Source organism: Coffea eugenioides, chromosome 5, assembly GCF_003713205.1.
Source record: "Coffea eugenioides isolate CCC68of chromosome 5, Ceug_1.0, whole genome shotgun sequence".
NCBI lineage: Eukaryota > Viridiplantae > Streptophyta > Magnoliopsida > Gentianales > Rubiaceae > Coffea > Coffea eugenioides.
The window spans coordinates 21,350,545-21,368,175 of record NC_040039.1 but is presented as its reverse complement, the minus strand read 5'-3'; the positions used below and the strand labels follow the sequence as shown (position 1 = coordinate 21,368,175).

At 35.2% G+C, this 17,631-nt stretch overlaps 2 protein-coding genes across 6 annotated transcripts; one reads left to right on the top strand and one right to left on the bottom strand.

The window, feature by feature from the left end:
• Window positions 1–2,571: 2,571 nt before the first annotated feature.
• On the top strand, window positions 2,572–5,664 carry LOC113770519 (scarecrow-like transcription factor PAT1). Of its 4 annotated transcripts, none has more exons than XM_027314995.1 (3): window positions 2,572–2,647; window positions 2,778–2,916; window positions 3,654–5,664. In XM_027314995.1, exon 3 carries the CDS (start codon window positions 3,804–3,806, stop codon window positions 5,436–5,438), a length of 1,635 nt encoding a protein of 544 aa, XP_027170796.1. In that variant the 5' UTR covers window positions 2,572–2,647; window positions 2,778–2,916; window positions 3,654–3,803; the 3' UTR covers window positions 5,439–5,664. The 4 variants fall into 4 exon arrangements, with proteins under 4 accessions (XP_027170796.1, XP_027170795.1, XP_027170798.1 ...); XM_027314997.1 differs by having other exon boundaries at window positions 2,606–2,647; window positions 2,821–2,916; XM_027314996.1 differs by having other exon boundaries at window positions 2,614–2,691.
• A 728-nt stretch (window positions 5,665–6,392) lies between these two features.
• LOC113772305 (WRKY transcription factor 1-like) lies at window positions 6,393–13,889 on the bottom strand. Of its 2 annotated transcripts, none has more exons than XM_027316895.1 (5): window positions 13,677–13,885; window positions 9,128–10,527; window positions 8,868–9,042; window positions 8,625–8,783; window positions 6,393–6,930 (listed from the first exon to the last, which is right to left on the bottom strand). In XM_027316895.1, exons 2-5 carry the CDS (start codon window positions 10,224–10,226, stop codon window positions 6,678–6,680), a joined length of 1,686 nt encoding a protein of 561 aa, XP_027172696.1. In that variant the 5' UTR covers window positions 10,227–10,527; window positions 13,677–13,885; the 3' UTR covers window positions 6,393–6,677. The 2 variants fall into 2 exon arrangements, with proteins under 2 accessions (XP_027172696.1, XP_027172698.1); XM_027316897.1 differs by lacking the exon at window positions 6,393–6,930 and adding an exon at window positions 6,938–8,344 and having other exon boundaries at window positions 13,677–13,889.
• Between the last annotated feature and the right edge of the window lie 3,742 nt (window positions 13,890–17,631).

The following is a 17,631-nucleotide window of genomic DNA, read 5'->3' as shown; positions in this document are numbered from 1 at the left end:
ATTGTGAAAAAAAAAAAAGAAATCGTGAGACCTAGAAGAGAAAAAAAGCGCATATCAAACAACAAAGAAGTACACACTTTTAAATACCAAAGTAATTAAAGATTTGGGTATTATTTTTGCAATCTGAGAATGCTGAAAAAAAGTAAAATGAACACTTTCAATGCTATAAGTAGCCCAAAAAAAAGCTAAAATAGTTAAATTCATTCATTCTTGGTCATCACTCATGAGTTCCTTATACCTTTTTCATTTAAAGATGCATAATGGATCTGGAGTCCTAATACACTACTGGCAATTCCAAAGCTCCTATGTGATTTTAATGGATATAACTTTGTGTATAATAGAATACTTTTCCAAATTACAAAAGATAATTATGCGGAAACTCATAAGAGTTTAAAGTTTAAAGAGAATTGCATTATTTAGATTCCGAGTTGAGATAAATAGATTACTCAACTCTTTTGGATATGAAATGTGTTTGAGATAAAACTTAATTGTTTTAAAAAATTAAAGAACAAATAAGGTAGTTAAAAGAGTGTAAGTAAGATCCCACCAAAAAAAATCCGAAATTTTCTTACTAGAAGTAGGGAAAGCCAATGTCCTTTTTGTTTCATTTTTATTTTTTACTTTTATCCCAGCAGGTACCATCCGGGCACTTGTTTGGACATTTACATTAGGATAATTTTTTATCTATTGTCGATGTATAATTTTTTCTACGATTTAGATCATGCCACAAATTTAAAATTCAAATCATGCATGTATAGTATACATCCAAAGCTATTAGTGTAAAAAAACTACTGTACTTTCAAAAAGTTAATCCTTTATATTGGATAACTGGATAACTTTTTTATACACTATCAGAATTCGTTTGATTCATGGGATGATACAGTATTGGATTAATCATCCTTGTCATCCCATTTTTGGTTGCATTTTACACATGGAATGACACATCCCAACTAATCGAATTAATGCCCCATTCAATGGATAAAATAATCGCATGGAGGAAGGGGTACAATCATCAGGGATGACTAAGAGATAGGATGATGAAATTTTAGACTAATTTATCCTTACAAATAATATAAAATTTATACTCTCATAAATATATAACTTTACCCTTACACAATAATATAACAAGAATGGACTAATTTTACACATGGGATGACACATCCCAACTAATCAAATTAATGTCCCATTCATGGGATAAAATAATCCCATGGAGAAAGTGGTATTAATCATCGGGGATGACTAAATGGGTTGGATTTTATTCAACTTAACTCCAACTTAGTCAAAACTTGACCCATTATTTAATTAAAATTAAAATTTAGATTCAAAAACTAGGTTAGGACCTATTTTTAAGGGCCTGAATGGGTTGAGTTTGAGTGAATGCAAATTTTTATATATCAAACCCTTTGATTTACTTTATAATCATCATATTTCATCCAGTCTGTGAACCGTCCAGTCTGTGAGCCAAACGAACCCTCAATGTATAAATTTTTTATATTAACAGGTTTTCAATGTCATATAATATGAATTCAAATTTGAAATTTAAATCATACATATATGACATACCTAATTTTCATATAGGTATACACTAACATTCATTGCACTTCCTATATTTAGAAACAATCAAGAATTAATTTTATGGAAAAATGACTTGTTTCATCTCTCATATTTCGCAAAAATATTATTTTCATTCATCACTGCTAAAACGAAACAAATTCGTTCTTGACATTTAAAAATTAAAATTATTACATCTCTGAACCCAACTTTCAATATGAATCAAACCATCTAATAAGTCAATAACAAATTTCGTGGATAGAATTGATGGATCATTTGATCAACTCCATCACATTCACATGATATTTATTGAATCAAAAAAGGAAAAATAAAAAAGTATAACATAAAAAGGCTGTTCCTATGTCTTGGAATAGTTGGTTTGGATAAATATTTTCATGCATTGTAGTTTATATACTTGTGAATCTAGATGTATACTATACATAAAAGTTTGGTATTTAAATTTAAATTGAAATGATAGGGTAGGTATTTAGACCTGTCAGTATATATAATGAGAATATAGGAAAGAGTAATCCTTCTTTTTTTATGTTATAATTTTTTATTTTCCTTTTTTGGGTTCATTAATTTTCATGTGAATATCAAGTTGAGTAACTAAGTAATCTACCAATTATACTCCCGAATTTGTAATCGGGTTGTAAGGTTGGATTCAGATTGAAAGTTGAGTTCAGGAATGTAATAGATTTAGTTTTTAAATGTTAAGGATGAATTCGATTCGTTTTAAAAGTGAAAAATGAAAAGAATATTTCTGTGAAATGTGAGAAATGAAACTAATTGTTTTCCTAATTTTATTTTTGCCAAAATATTAGAACTTAAGTCCTGTCTTTAACGAGAGGCCAAAGTACCAGTTAAGCCAAACCTTTCATTTTTAAAAGGAAGTAAGAATTTTGGTCAAAACGAACCGATGTCAACAGCCAAGAGCCGCGAGGGGCGTAACCGGTAAATGCTTGAAGTTATAAGGGCATTTTCTGAACCTAGTTGTTTTATATTATAGTATTTCTGCCAGGTATCTTCTCTCATCTCTGGACACTCACCCACTGCTAAAAATAGGACACAAAACTTGGGATTCCTTCGAATTAAGGTTGGTAGATGATGAAGAGCTTAGTCATTTGAAAATGAACTACAGTAAATTGCTTCTCTTGGTCTTTTTATATTGCTGTTTCTTGTTCCCATGCTCTGATATTCACTCACACCATTTCCTCTACTTTCAGATAAGATAGAAACCAGTGATTTTTTATGCAGCTTTTGCCACAGGTCAAGACCCTTTCATGGAATTTTCTGAGCTCTGAACTTGATTCTCATTTTCAGCCTGAGCTTACAGCAAATGGGTTGGAGTTAGATCTATCAAAGGTGGGACTTTTTGGCTTCTCAGTCTCAAGAAACTCTTTTTGTGATATTATTTAATGCTTCTTAACTGAAATGTGTTAAATCCCGCTTGTGTTTTGGTACTTTGAGGCTGATTCTAAGCACCTTTTGAATTACCGAAGGTGTTAAATTTGTTGGAAAGTTTTCTTGATGTGGGATGAAAATTGAGTCAGCATGACTAAATTGCTCCATGTGCCAGAATTTCGAAGTTTTCTTTGCATTTTGCTGTAATTTTTAATTTAATTTTGTGCTTCAGGAATGGTTTACTTCTGTCTTTTGTAAACTGTGAAGAATCTTAGTTCGTGTTGCATTTTTTTTTTTGTAAAGTTGGGCAAATTTGGCTGTGAGATGTTTACTGGTTTCATGTTCGGGCGCCTTACTTTGAGTTTGAAACCTATGTTCTCCATTCTGGTTGAAAAAGTTGTAGATTTTATTTTTTCTCAGCAAACAAGAAGTTTCTTGAATGTATTCGCGCTTATCTACTTTTATTGAATTTAATCAAAATGTCATATTAATTGAGGAGGGCTTTGGTATTAAGCAGAATATTTTCATATTTTTACCTGTTATTTCCTGAAGTAATCTGGTATTGCAGCAGCCAAATAACTTAATCGTCCTTCTCTAGATTCTCATGGTTTTGGCTAGAGAGCAGCTATCCTTGAATTGAAATTTTAACTTGACAATGCTTCTGATCCTTGTAATGGAATTTGGTTTCTCATTTGCAGAGAAATCAAATGCTCTTCTAGCAGTCATGAGAATCTTTTATAATCAGCAATCTATAATCGCTGGATAGATTGGCAAAACTAGCAGAAACTGTGTGCACAGGACTATTCAGTTACTCTGGCAATATAAAGTTAAAAGAATTAGCATTTTCAATGCAAGCGTCACAACGACCTAGAAAAGTAGGCATGCCAAATACATTCTTCCTAAATCAGCCTCTGCAGAAGGTAGAGTCCTATTTTCTGCCCCATATTCAAACTTTTGAACCCCAGTTGAGCTGTAATAACAGCAGATATGGGCCTAGCTGTCCCATTCAGATTTCTCATGACCGATATTGTACCCTGGAGTCATCGTCATTGACGGGCAATCATACTATCTACAATTCTCCTTCAACTGTGAGTTTTTCACCGATTGGGAGCCCTGTGTCCCAGCAAGAATCTTTGCACATGACAGATCCAGTTCAGTCACCAGAAACTAATTATGGTTCTCCTTTGAGTGGGTCTTGCATAACCAATGATGTAAATGACCTTAGGCACAAGCTGAGGGAGCTAGAAAATGCAATGCTTGGACCTGACTCTGACTTTTTTGGGGCTTGTGATAATTTGTTGCCAATCAATGAAGGTGCACTTGAAAACAGTTGGAGACAAATGATAGAGGTTATACCCCGAGGAGATTTGAAGCAGATTCTTATTGCCTGTGCAAAAGCAGTAGCAGATAATGATACATTGATATCACAGTGGCTAATGTCTGAACTACGCCAGATGGTGTCAGTTTCTGGTGAACCAATCCAGCGTCTAGGAGCCTACATGTTGGAAGGACTTGTTGCAAAACTGGCTGCTTCAGGAAGTTCCATCTACAAATCTTTGAGATGCAAGGAGCCTGCAAGCTTCGAACTCTTATCTTATATGCACATTCTTTATGAAGTTTGCCCTTACTTCAAATTTGGATATATGTCAGCAAATGGTGCTATTGCTGAAGCAATGAAGGATGAAAACAGAGTTCACATCATTGATTTCCAAATTTCTCAGGGTAGTCAATGGGTGACTCTGATACAGGCTTTTGCAGCTCGGCCAGGAGGGCCACCACACATTCGCATAACTGGTATCGATGATTCCACTTCAGCTTATGCACGTGGAGGAGGATTGAGTATTGTGGGACAGAGGTTGTCTAGGCTTGCTGAGTCATTCAAAGTGCCTTTCGAATTCCATGCTGCAGCCATGTCTGGTTGTGAAGTCCAGCCTGAAGATCTAGGAATTCAACCAGGGGAAGCACTGGCAGTGAATTTTGCTTTTGTGCTGCACCACATGCCTGATGAAAGTGTCAGCACTGAAAATCCTCGGGATCGACTGCTAAGGCTGGTGAAAAGCTTGAATCCCAAGGTGGTGACTCTTGTTGAACAAGAATCAAATACAAATACTGCTGCATTTTTTCCTCGTTTCCTTGAAACCTTGGATTACTATACAGCTATGTTTGAATCCATTGACGTTACTCTTCCAAGAGATCACAAAGAGCGAATCAATGTTGAGCAGCACTGCTTGGCAAGAGATGTTGTCAACGTAATTGCCTGTGAGGGTCCTGAAAGGGTGGAAAGACATGAGGTTCTTGGGAAGTGGAAATCACGGTTCAGAATGGCTGGTTTTAGTCCATACCCCTTATGTTCCTTGGTTAATGCCACCATTAAAAAACTGCTAGAAAACTACTCGGACAAATACAGGCTAGAAGAAAGAGATGGGGCTCTTTATCTTGGTTGGATGAATAGAGATTTGGTTGCTTCTTGTGCATGGAAATGAGCTGCGTCTCCATCTGATGGGACAAGCTAGGTTGTATGGAACCTCAAGTTTTCCATCAATTTTTGTTTCTCCTTTTTTGCTCACCATCACCATCCCTTTTGAGTTTTGTGACTCATGCTTACTGTAGAAGTTTTTCAAGCTATGAAACCTGTAAAGTCCAGCTTAGTTTGCTTTTCTTTGAGATCAATTTAACCAGATTGCATTTCTTAAACTTTGTTTTGCATTATATGCTGGCGTTTCTTTTTACATGGATTTCTTTTCTTTGGATCACTAGAAGATGAGTTTCAGTTTGTAAGTCCTGTCAAGGAACCAAAGCTTGAAGTGCCTTGGTACCCTACTGAAAAAGAAAGAAAAGGTGGATCGGGAAACCAATGCACAGCATGACACCAGTAATTGCTTTGAACATGAAAGATATCTAGGATGAAGAGGTGAAATGAGCAAGGAGGTCCAGCTCTTTCTTTAAAACGTAGCACTTGGATACACAACGTTTACGGTAAATTATCATCACGAGTTATTACCAAAAAGAAAGAAAAACAAAAGTAAAATAATGTAAAATAAAAATAATCATCATGAGCAACATGATTACCTCAAGATATTTGACTCAGGATACAAATATTTAAAAAAAATTAAGGGTATGTTTGATAACTTAGTTTAACATTTAAATTTAATGGATTTAAATCTTAATATATTCAGATCGTTTGATAATAAAAAATTAAATATTTGAATTAATTAAGTGACACTAAATTTTCTAGAAAAAATTTACTCCCAAAATTAAGTGATAAGTTATTCACTTATCACGGAATGAAATATACACTTAAAATATATTTAATTTAATACTTAACAATTCAAGAACTCAGACTTCAAACTTTAGTTTTATCAATCGCACCCTAAGTCTTGTTATAAGCAGTCTAGTTCCTATTTAAAAATATGAAGTCTCGTTATAAGAACAAATACTTTGAGAACATCTTAGATGTGTTCATAGCTCCTATTTTGAATAATTTGTACAGCAGTATCTATTTATCATCAATCCTGACCAATGAAGCAGTTAAATTAGTTTCCTCAATCCAAGATATCTATTTTTATCAACCCCTTTCCACACTCCATTCTCGGAGCAGGTCATAGTAGACCTAAAAACCCAAATTGGAGGACAAACGAGAACAAAGTGATGCAATTGCTCAGAACCAAAATAGTAACTGATGATGCTAGCTATCAAAAAGATAGTAATTGGGCAGCTCCAAATCAATTTGCACCAATATTTACTATCAAATCCACGCCAACCGCGTTGTGTTCTCCAATTTCAGATTTTGCCTCTCCTTTCATTGTTGTTCCATTAGTACCACTTTCTGTTGCACTGTGTCCAACAGTCCTAGAAGCAGGCATATCATGATCATGCTTTCCTTCATACGTTGTGATAACAACTTTTGGATCATGGGATGACCTCTCAACATGTTTCTTGACTGTGCAACCAGCATTTGAGCACCTGTAGTAACTCCTGAAGAGCCAAGAAAACACAGTTTACAACAATAAAAACGCAAATTTGATGCACAGCAACTTTAAGCATTATTTGTCAATTAACCAAAAACATAAAGTTGCCGGGACTTCTAGAGGCAAACATCCAAATGAATGCCCACATAGGATGAACATTAAAACATGAATGACAGGTGAAAAAGAAAGAAAAGTGTGCAGAAATCATCACTGACCAGTCTAATACATCTCTATGTTAATTAGGATGATTGAGATCAGCAACCGTGATATAGAGTCATAAGGAGCAAACTCAGCTTGGATGCAGTGGCTTCTTGAATTTAAAGATGAAATCGGGTTTCAAAGATGGCAGGAATTGGCTTTAAAATCACAAATGGAAAGTAGACTCCCAAGGAAGAGGTTATCGGGAAACCTCAAAAATCACTAGTAGTAATGGCAAGGAATCACTCCTAAGCAAATCGGTTGCGCATCAAAAGCTGGAAGCCAATTAATATGTCTGCCAAAATTACTCCTCCTACAATCAGCTCAATTTTCTTTTATGTTTTACAGTGGATGTGCACATTATATAGGCCACTAGCAGATGCAAACAATTACAAACCCTATCTTAACTTACAGTAGCACAATGGAAACAGAAAATGCACAACTGCTTGGATCTTAATAGTAGGCATTGAAAATTAAAGAGCTTAGGTTCAATCAGAGTTGAAATAAGGCATCAATATTCTATCAAAAAGTCCTCAGATAACATTTAATTAAACAAAATATAAATCAGGAGTTTTGTCATGAATAGATGCATCACAGGTGACATACACAAATAAAAGATGCAACTACTTTATAAGACCCACAAAAGAAGCACGCCAAAACCAATTAAAGCTGGAGCAAAAAGACAACAAATTAATACTAAATCGAAGAAATTCATTACAATAAACCAGAATTTTGCCAACTTAACTATGGAGTCACTTTTATTTTAGCCAAGAGAACAGACTATCACTATTTTTGCTTTTCATATTTTGTCAAACAGAAACTGAATACTGTATTACAACTGACAAGCTGCCATCTGCATTAAATGAAACTAACTGGCGTGTAAAAATAGTAGTACCTACAGCTGAAGATGGAACAGGAAAAGGAGAAGTATATTATCAAGCAAATAACTAACCTTAGCGGATTATACAGAATTAAAGTGCAACAAGAAATCACAAGTTTCCATCAACTATCATTTTCTGAACATACTAACACATTGTATTATGAAACACTTGAATCCATCCCCTAAAATTTGTAACTTCTAGTATAGATGCCATAGCTACCATTATATGTCCATGCAGAATACTTGTAAAAGATGCATAAAAATTCAGGAAAAAAAATCAAGGTTTCATGTCCCTTTGCTGCTTCCACCAAGGTTACTCATTCCTCTGCTCAGAACTAAGTCTCTGCAATAGCAAACAAATGTTGTATGTGTGATCTCAGAGAGAAGAAACAAAGAATGGACCACAACTCAGGCATTTACATATACAGTGTCTCCCAAACCAAGAAAGGAAAATAGATGGTTCAGCTGCAGCATATGATGCCACAAACATGGAACAAGCTCAATTGAAAAATTACAAGGTTAATAATGGAAGTTATGAAACAGCATTTCCTATTGATACTACAATTTAAAAATTTGACATAGAGCACCAATCAGAAGCACAAATGTAATGCAACTGAATATACCTAGGATTGGGGTTTCCTTTAACTAATTTCTGCCCATATTTGCGCCAGCGATAGCCATCATTTACTATGTCAACCTCACTCATCATGTGAACCACTTGCCTTGATTCACAATGAGTCTTTTTCACTTGATTGTTATGAACATCACAAGTTTCTCTCTTCCTGTGGCCAAAGAATTATTGTCAGTTATACGGTCTGAGAAAGTGCCCTAGAAAAATTTAAGAGAAACCATTTTGGTTATCTTACTGTCTCTTGGAAGTGGGACTGATGTCATTATCAATATCATCTCTTGGATTATGCAACTGTGGAACTGCCTTTCCTGTACTATTATTACTTGCTGTGGCAGCCAACTCCCTTGGAGTTTCTGCTGGGTCAATAGGTTGAGGTTTATCATTATGGGCAACAACCAGCTCATCTTCAGCTAAGAAGCCACAGAATAAATAATTAAATTCCTTACTTATCTGTCAAAAGATTCAAATATAACCAACCATATACTCTTAGTTTACCTTCAGATGTAGCTATTGCAGGCATGTCTGCTTTACTCACTTCAGAAGGAGACACAAATGCAGTACATTGGGGACTACTTTGCAATTTAGGGTGTTCGTGTTTTCCAATGTACTTAATATCTGTAAGACGTCCATCATGCAATCTCTCCACCTGCTTTTTGGCTCGACAAGTAGAATAAGTACATTTGTAATAGCTCCTTACAAAAACATTTCCTTTAACAAGCTTCTGTCCATACTTCCGCCAATTATATCCATCATCCAATGCTTTTTCACGTATTCTAGGGGAATTGCTTCCCTGTTCAGATTGTGTTGCATGAACCCCACTATCAGGGTTCCGTCTTGGCTGCAACTTATATAGAACTTTCTCTGGTTTAGCAGAATAAGTGATTTTCTCTTGATCAGATGAAGATGTGCACACACGCATATTAGTATTTTGCATATGTTGCAAAGACTTCTCAAGCACTGAAGAATCAGTTCCTCTTCCTTCACAGGGTAGTGATGCATCTTTTCCAGCATCAGTTCCTTGTTCCTGCTCTGGACCATCTGGATCCATTTTTGTAATTATAGAAACATGATTGAATTGTGACACATGGGTCCCACTCTCAGGTATCAGTTTCTCACCAGACATTGGTGTATTGCTTCCAGTATGTGGACTCAAATTCTGCTCTGAGGGACCCAACTCCTCCTTTGGCTGCACAGACACTTGATTGAACTGCGATGCCCTGTTTCCATTCTCAGGGATTAATTGCTTACTAGACACTGATGCATGAAGCTGACCATCAGAAACTAGCTCCTTTTTTGGTACAATAGAAACTCGATTGGATATTGCTACATCTTTCCCACTATCAAGTACTTCAGTTTCACCATATGCTGTTGAATGATTTCCTGCACCATGGCTCTGCCACTGATTCAATTCATCTTTCTCATTTTTCACTAAGGGAGGGACTTTATGTGCCTCTGGTTCACAACTTTCACTCGCAGAGATCTGTTTTTGCTGCAGACTTCCTGATTCAATTTTCGGTACTACACAAGAAACAAACTCACCTGAATTGGATGGTGACACAGGAACCCCATTATGAGGGCTATCCCTTGGCTGCATATTGCTTGACACTTTCTCACACTTTGTATGATCCACAATTTTTATTTGGCAATTTTGGAGGTTTAGGATATGGAATCTGAAATGCGAACTCTTTCTCCTGTGCAGTCCGACCACAAATTTCCTCTGGAGATACCCACTGACAGTAATCAATTTGGTTAGTATTTCAATTGATGAATCTTGGGTAAATGAGCCCTCTTTCAGCTGCAATTGTTCAGAGAAAAACTCATTTGGCCAACCGTCCTGTAAGCTAGTGATAGGAGTCTTGACAGAATACCATTAATTCATTTGAGAAGTCCATAACCTGCATAGTGTCCAAATGACGACAAGAGTCACGATGAGCAATACTGTAAAAGACTACAAACTTTGGTAAATGCATGCCAGTCAAGTTACCAAATCAACAGAATTTTGAGAACCAACAGTAACAAACTCAAAGAAAGTCCAATATATTTCCACCTTGCACACAAATACACAAACAGAAGTCCAAAGTCCAAGATGCTGGTTTCTAGAAAATGAAATACTTCAACACTTTGAAACCTACAAACTGTTCCAACAACTACTTACAGAAGGGGGAAAAAAGGAAGTTCTTTGTGGTATAAAGCTCTTTAAATACATTATTAAATGAACTAATGTTAGGGAGAAAGAAGACATGAGAGATGCCTAATTTCAAGAACTTATTAATCGCCAATGCATTTTTTATTTTAGGCAATTTCATTGTGAATCTCACTCATTCTATTTTCAATGTTTATGGTTCCAACCATATTATATAAATCAAGAACATCATATCCAAACTTCAACAAACCAAAAGTCATCATTTCTCCCCATTTCTTCCAGCCTCTACGACTAGACTAACAGTTGCATCCTCTTCACTCTCCTACAAGTTAGAAAGACCAAAGTAAAAGCAAATCCAACTTTGTCAGAGACTCATTTTGGCATGAATGAGCAATGGATTTAATGCCCGTACAGAATATGTGCCCAATAATGTTAAAACTGTTGTCTGAGAAGACATAGATAATGCTGAAAAGGCTCTATACTTCCTAATCTTGAGGACTTCAACGATTATAAGTAATATCATGGTGGGTGAATGAGATTATACTCACTCCAAACAAATCAGAACCTCTTAACAATCCAATATGTCAATTATACATGTTTAAAGAGGAGATTGCGACTAATATAAGATTCAAGGCCTATAATATCAAGATATTAACATTTATCACCAATCATTAGAGATAGGCGACCCAATAACAGAACTCACTCACAAACTCCAAAGCATGTAGTCCCAAATTGGAGTTCATTCATAAAAACTTAGGTATTTGCTTTTCAAAAATTCCCAAAGAAAAAGATATCTTTTCTGAGAATCTCAAAAAAAAGAAAAAAAAAAAAATGAGAAACGAAACTTTTCGAGACCACTTTGACTTTTCAGTTTGGTGTTTCAAAAGCTAGCCCAATGGATTTGGGGCCTTGCACAATCCTTGAGATAATCCCAGTTTCATGGCTCACCTGCTTGCCATTTTTTATTTCATAAGTACCAACTTGCTTACAATTACTATGAGGATGTGCACAACCATGCAAAAAGGCTCCATAATCCTTTGCACGGGCCAACATTCCAGGAGACTTCCTAATTGAGTACCTGGTTGCTAAAACAGGGCCTTTTTCTAAATCTATTTAACAAGACCAAGACAAGGAAGCCCAATTCCGATACATCATGGGGTGATATTCTTCGAGCTATATCAAAGGATACATTATGCGGCAAAGATCTATTGCAATCAAGGAAACCAAAAGAAAGATGAGAAAAAACAGCAGAGAGTGATCCTTAAAGCCCAAAGGCTACCGAATCAGGTGTCCACCCTTTTTGAAGGAATGAACCACGAACACTAAAATGGAATTCCGACAGTGAAATCCACCATATCTTGCAGTTCATTGCATCCCTACCAGCCTGCTAGCCACACAAGCATGCAAGGTTCACTCCGAATTTTTTCCACTTTAGTTTCATCATTCTCTACCCTTTTAAGTTCAGTGAATTGGCTTAAGATTTATCCAACAAAACAAATATAACACAAAGTCATAAATTGATTTCGATACAAGTAGGCATAGTAAGATTACATCAGCTAGATTCCATTTGGACAAAATAAGATATCTACTGGACATACATAAAGAACTGTTCTCTAAGAGTAAAAAAGAAGAGCAATAGATGGAAGAATATTTTATATTTCAAACATATTTATTTGAACAACAAAGTTTACTTTCTTGAGTATCTCTTGGGTATTCCAATCATAACCTACTTTATTTCTTTACCGATTAAAAAAATGCATTTCAACTATTTATTTCCAAAATTTTGCAATTTACAGAAGCACATTAGAGATGACCCCCTTTCCCTCTATAACCACATTTAGGCTACTACCATCCAGTAAGCTGAAGCTTTACCATATGAGCTGATTATTGAAAAGACAGACATAAAGTGAAACACAAGAAACCAAGAAGCACTACAGATGTGCGTCAAATGAAACTTGAGAACCAAGGATTTAACACGTTTTGTGTTAACATCAGCAAATGAAGGATTTAACACATTTTGTAAGGGTAGTTGTTCATACCAAAGAAGCATTTATAACTACCAACTCATATGACTTGTAGGCAGCTAGTCAATAGTTCAATTTATGAACATTATAATTCATTTGACCAAACAATAATTAACAAAAAATCACAAAATTCAAGAACTTTCGATCATTCTCTTCCCTATATGCCACAAAATTGGGAAAAATTTATCAGAAGGCTACAATTGGAGCCCTCATAACACCTAAAGAAGTCACAATTTCAGGCTACTTATTATGAAGGCTCTTTATATTGACTTCTCTACAAAATGTACTGCTATGCGCGCACAAAAATGTCTAATTTTGTAAACAAAAGCAGTGTAAATGGCCTTCACAGAAAATACCACCGAAATATTTCCTCTTTATGAATTAATATGTCTTCAAGCGCGCCCTTTTCACAATTCGCCCCTTGTATTCACTCAACTTCGGAAGAATAAACTTTCGTTTTCAAATTTCCGCAAATAAAGTTTCCTTTCTACTACGTAAAAAAAAATAAAAAAACACAAATGAAAAGAAAACTTGCCCCTTTTTCTTGTTATAATGATCCACCACTATATTTCCAGAGCATGAAACACCTTTACTTTTGAGGAAATAAAACATTCTCAAAATTCAAAAAATTAATACCAAAGCACAGACAACAAGATACACCAAACCAAAAAATCTCAAAAAAGGAAACAAAAGAAAGATATAAACAAGAATATGAGCTAACTAAACAAGACATACAAATTTCCAACTAACAAATACTCCTACAATTAAAGCTCAAACAGGAGAACCCTAGCTCCTTTCAGCTATAATTTCAAAAAATAAAAAAGAATAATGCAAAAGCAAAAGAAATAAACAAATAACAGTAGTGTAATTTTCCCACCTCGTCAGTAGTCTGCTACTTGAGTAAACGCCGGCACATAAACATTCAGAGGCCGCCGGTGGACGAAGGCCAGAAAGACGCCGGAAATATAACTGTAATTTAACGGTAACGATAATACTAAAAGAAAAAAGGGCCAAAGGAAAGGACGAAAAACAGTCCCAGAGGAAATGAAAATGAAAAAAAAAGAGGGGAAAATTAAGTTAAAATGAGGAGCTTGTTGGGGTGGTTAGTTAAAAAAATTAATTAATAAATATATAGAAATTAATAAATATATAGTAAATACTGAAAGCGGTTTTGAGCTGAGTTGACTAGACTCAGTCCAACTATCACCCCTATCTGACCTTATGTTGCTGTCTCTGGTTCTGCTGGTCACAAAAGAGCAAGTGCAAACAAACAAATCGAATAAAGGGTTAATTGCAACATGCACCACTCAATTATCTATTATTTAAACTTGCATCCTGAACAATACTTCACTCAGTTACCTACTATTCAAACTTGCGTCCTAAACTATCAATTTAAGACTTTGGGATTTCACGTACTCTTGCATTTGTGGTATAGTGTTCAAATCAAATGAAGATAGATGAGTTTCTCTCATTATTTTTTTAATAAAAAGACTGCGAGACCTTTATTGATATTCTCTTATATGTATCTATTGATTGATACTATTTATTTGCATTTGTTTATTGGAATTCATTATTCATCTAAGGATACTATAGGATTTAGTTCAAAAATACATTTCTAAATTTATTGGGTTTCAATTGATTTGAACAATGTTTCGCAAATTGGAAGTATAAGTTACTCAAATGTTACAATTGATAATTTAAGTTGCAAATAATTAATTAGTGAGAACTATAATTAATCCTGAGTAACGTCAAATATGTACTTTGATCCTTCTCTTTGGGTTTTTCCTAATTAGGCTTTCTCTTTAGAAATGGCTATTAATCTCGAGTAAAGTCAAGGGTGCAAATGATTAATTCAAGAGTGGATTTTATTTCTTTGAATACATTTTCTTTACTTTACTTTATTGCCTTAATTTCCTAGATATTTTTATAAGAGAGTTAAGATTTTTAACCATTTTTCTTGTATAAGTTAGTGCATGTTAAGTTCGTTTGTGTGTGATAAATTTTTAAAGATTAAGAGAAGTTTTGTGCAAAGGGATATTATTTTATAAGGTGTTAAGAGATAATTAGAGATTGGTTAAATATTTTAGCATTTGGAAGACAAATAGATGAGAATTAACCTTGGAAAGCCAAGTGTCACCAAAGCCATGGAGCTTTGACTTTGACAAAGACCTTTCTTAACCTTTAATTAACAAAAAAATTGACAAAAAATCTACCATCTTTCCTTTCTTCTTGGGCGACCCTCTTGAGGAAAAAAAATAGAGAATTACTTCATCTTCAACCTCCAAATCTTGCTTGAATCCTTGAGTTTTCACCATAAACTTGCAATCCAAACCATAAAAAGTGACATTTAGGAAGCATTAAGGACTTTGGTGGAGAGATGTGGCAGAAAGAAGCTCTTGGTTTTCATTTCTTCTTAGGGTTTCAAGGTAACTATATCAAGAAACCATCTTTTCTTTTATTACATGCATATGAGTAGATTTAAGACTTGATTTTGGTAGTTTTCATGGAAAAATTGATGGCTTGTGTGGTGGTTGGAAAATTCCAGCTTTGAGTGAGAAATTTCAGCTTTGATATGATGATTTGAGCTTGGCTATGATCTATCAGCCTTGCCATGTGAATTTTCTAGTTTTTATATGTTATTTTGGCTTCATTATAGAAAATTTCAGCTTGTAGTTGTAAATTTCAGCTTAGGGTTATATTTTTCCAGCTTTATTAGGGTAGTTCTTGAATTAGATAATTGGCTATTTGGGTGGCTTTGTGACCTTAAACAAGTGTACTTTATAGCCTATAACTTGTGGTTGTGATTGAGGTTGGATTGCTATGAATATAGGTGTTGAGTTTGGAAGGAAAAGTTAAGGAAATAAGGGGAAGTGCTGATGAAATTTTTGTTACTTCCTTTCTTGTGATATGAGTGATATTAGAGGGGTGATTTTACTTATGATTGCTTGAGTCCACCTTGGCAGTGGTGTATAGGCTGAATTTTGTCCAAAAACCATTTGTAAAACAAGAGGAAAAATAATGATTTTTTTCTAGCATGCTCTCTAGTTTCATTTGCCCAACTTTAGACTCGAGATTGGTTGTTTTTTCTTCTAAAAGTCGTGCGTATATCTTACGTATGTTTTGCTAAGTTTCATAAGTTATAAATATCCAATTTTCCTCTTTTGGTTTCTTACATCTTGTGAGTCTAAGTGCTTTTTATTTGACACTAATAACTCACTTGAACCAAAGCTCTAGAATGCACTTGGATATTCTTTGATTAGTTTTCAAATTTGTCTTTGAACTTTGTGTTTTGAGAGGCCAAACCAAGATAGGCATATGGCTCATAATTAAGTCTAAAGTGAGCACTTCATTAACCTAAGTTTTGAATGGTCGGACCATGACATCTTGTCTTGGTTACTTTTAGGGTTTGACGGTGGGAACGAGCACAACCCAGAGTCGAACGTTTAGTATTGTTCTACCTTAAAAGGTGAGTGTACCACTTGCATGGCTTATTGTGTAAAGTGAACTACTTGTGACTGAAATTTATTATTTATATGATTGTGACTTTGGTTTAATATGGACTGGACGGGTGTGTACTTTATCACACTCGATTCCACTTGACTGTTTGACTAGTCTACCGTTTATTTGAAATCTATTATTTGTGCATGAATTTGATGTCGTTTGGAGCCTAATATGTGACAATCCCACCTCCCCCTAGGGCGAACCCAAGGGTTTGGCGGACCGCTTGCCCAACTCTCGTTAGGACTCACTCACTTACATTCTTGAAAGAGTCTTTCACACCTCTAGATAAACATAAAAGTTCCATTCATCCAAGAATTCCAACTTAATTTACAATCCAAAAGTGAAACATAGAATTTCATTACCAAATCTCTAAAATACATTCCATCTATAAAAGTACGAGTACATGAAGATTATACACACTATTACATGCTTACTTGATCCGGCCTCCACTCCTGTAAGGAAAACAAAACTAAATGAATGAGCTAAAAGCCCAATGAGGTTCCTAAACAAGCAATCGGGTAGAGAAAACATAGAAGTATTACATTTAACAATTTGTACACTTTGCATAGTGATAAACAGTAATTCAAGAAATAAATATTCAATCATTGGACGGATACGTGCTCTCTTGGAGCCATTCATTCATTCAGTCTCCGACCATTTCCTTTATTCCTCCGATATTTGAAAACATTTAAAAGTGAAAACTCTTTCAATGTTCATTTCATTCATTGCATTGCATTCACTGGTCAGTACTTCACCAGATTTCATGGTCATACTCGAGTATACCAAACATTGTCCCAGGGTCACCAGTCGCCCGACTGAGTCCGCTTCTAGCTCGAGTCGACTGGCAATGAAGAGCAAGGGTCCAGTTTAGCCAAAGGCTTACATTCATACACAAGTAACATTCAATCATTTGATCATTGGAAATTTCACGTTTACTTAGATCGAGTGCGATAAAGTACACACTCACCTATAGAAAATCCATTTAGCAATCATTGAAAAGCAGTTAACACTTAAACAAATATTCACAACAATCCACATAGTTATTGGAAGCACAACATGCAAGGAACACTCACCACTTGACCTCACAAATTGGTCACCCTGGTTCTTCCTCTAGAACATTCTCAAGTCCTGTGATCATGCAATCCGTCAAGAGTCTAGTAACTTAAAACCAAGATAACGAGAAAATATGAGATTCGATACTTCACTTAGCAACCACAGAAACTACAGGTTTAACCCTAATATTAGAAGATTAAAAGGGCCACGATTTCTTGTTTAAATCAAGTTCAAATCAAGTGAAATATTTCATGCATGCTAAGGTTAACATATCACCA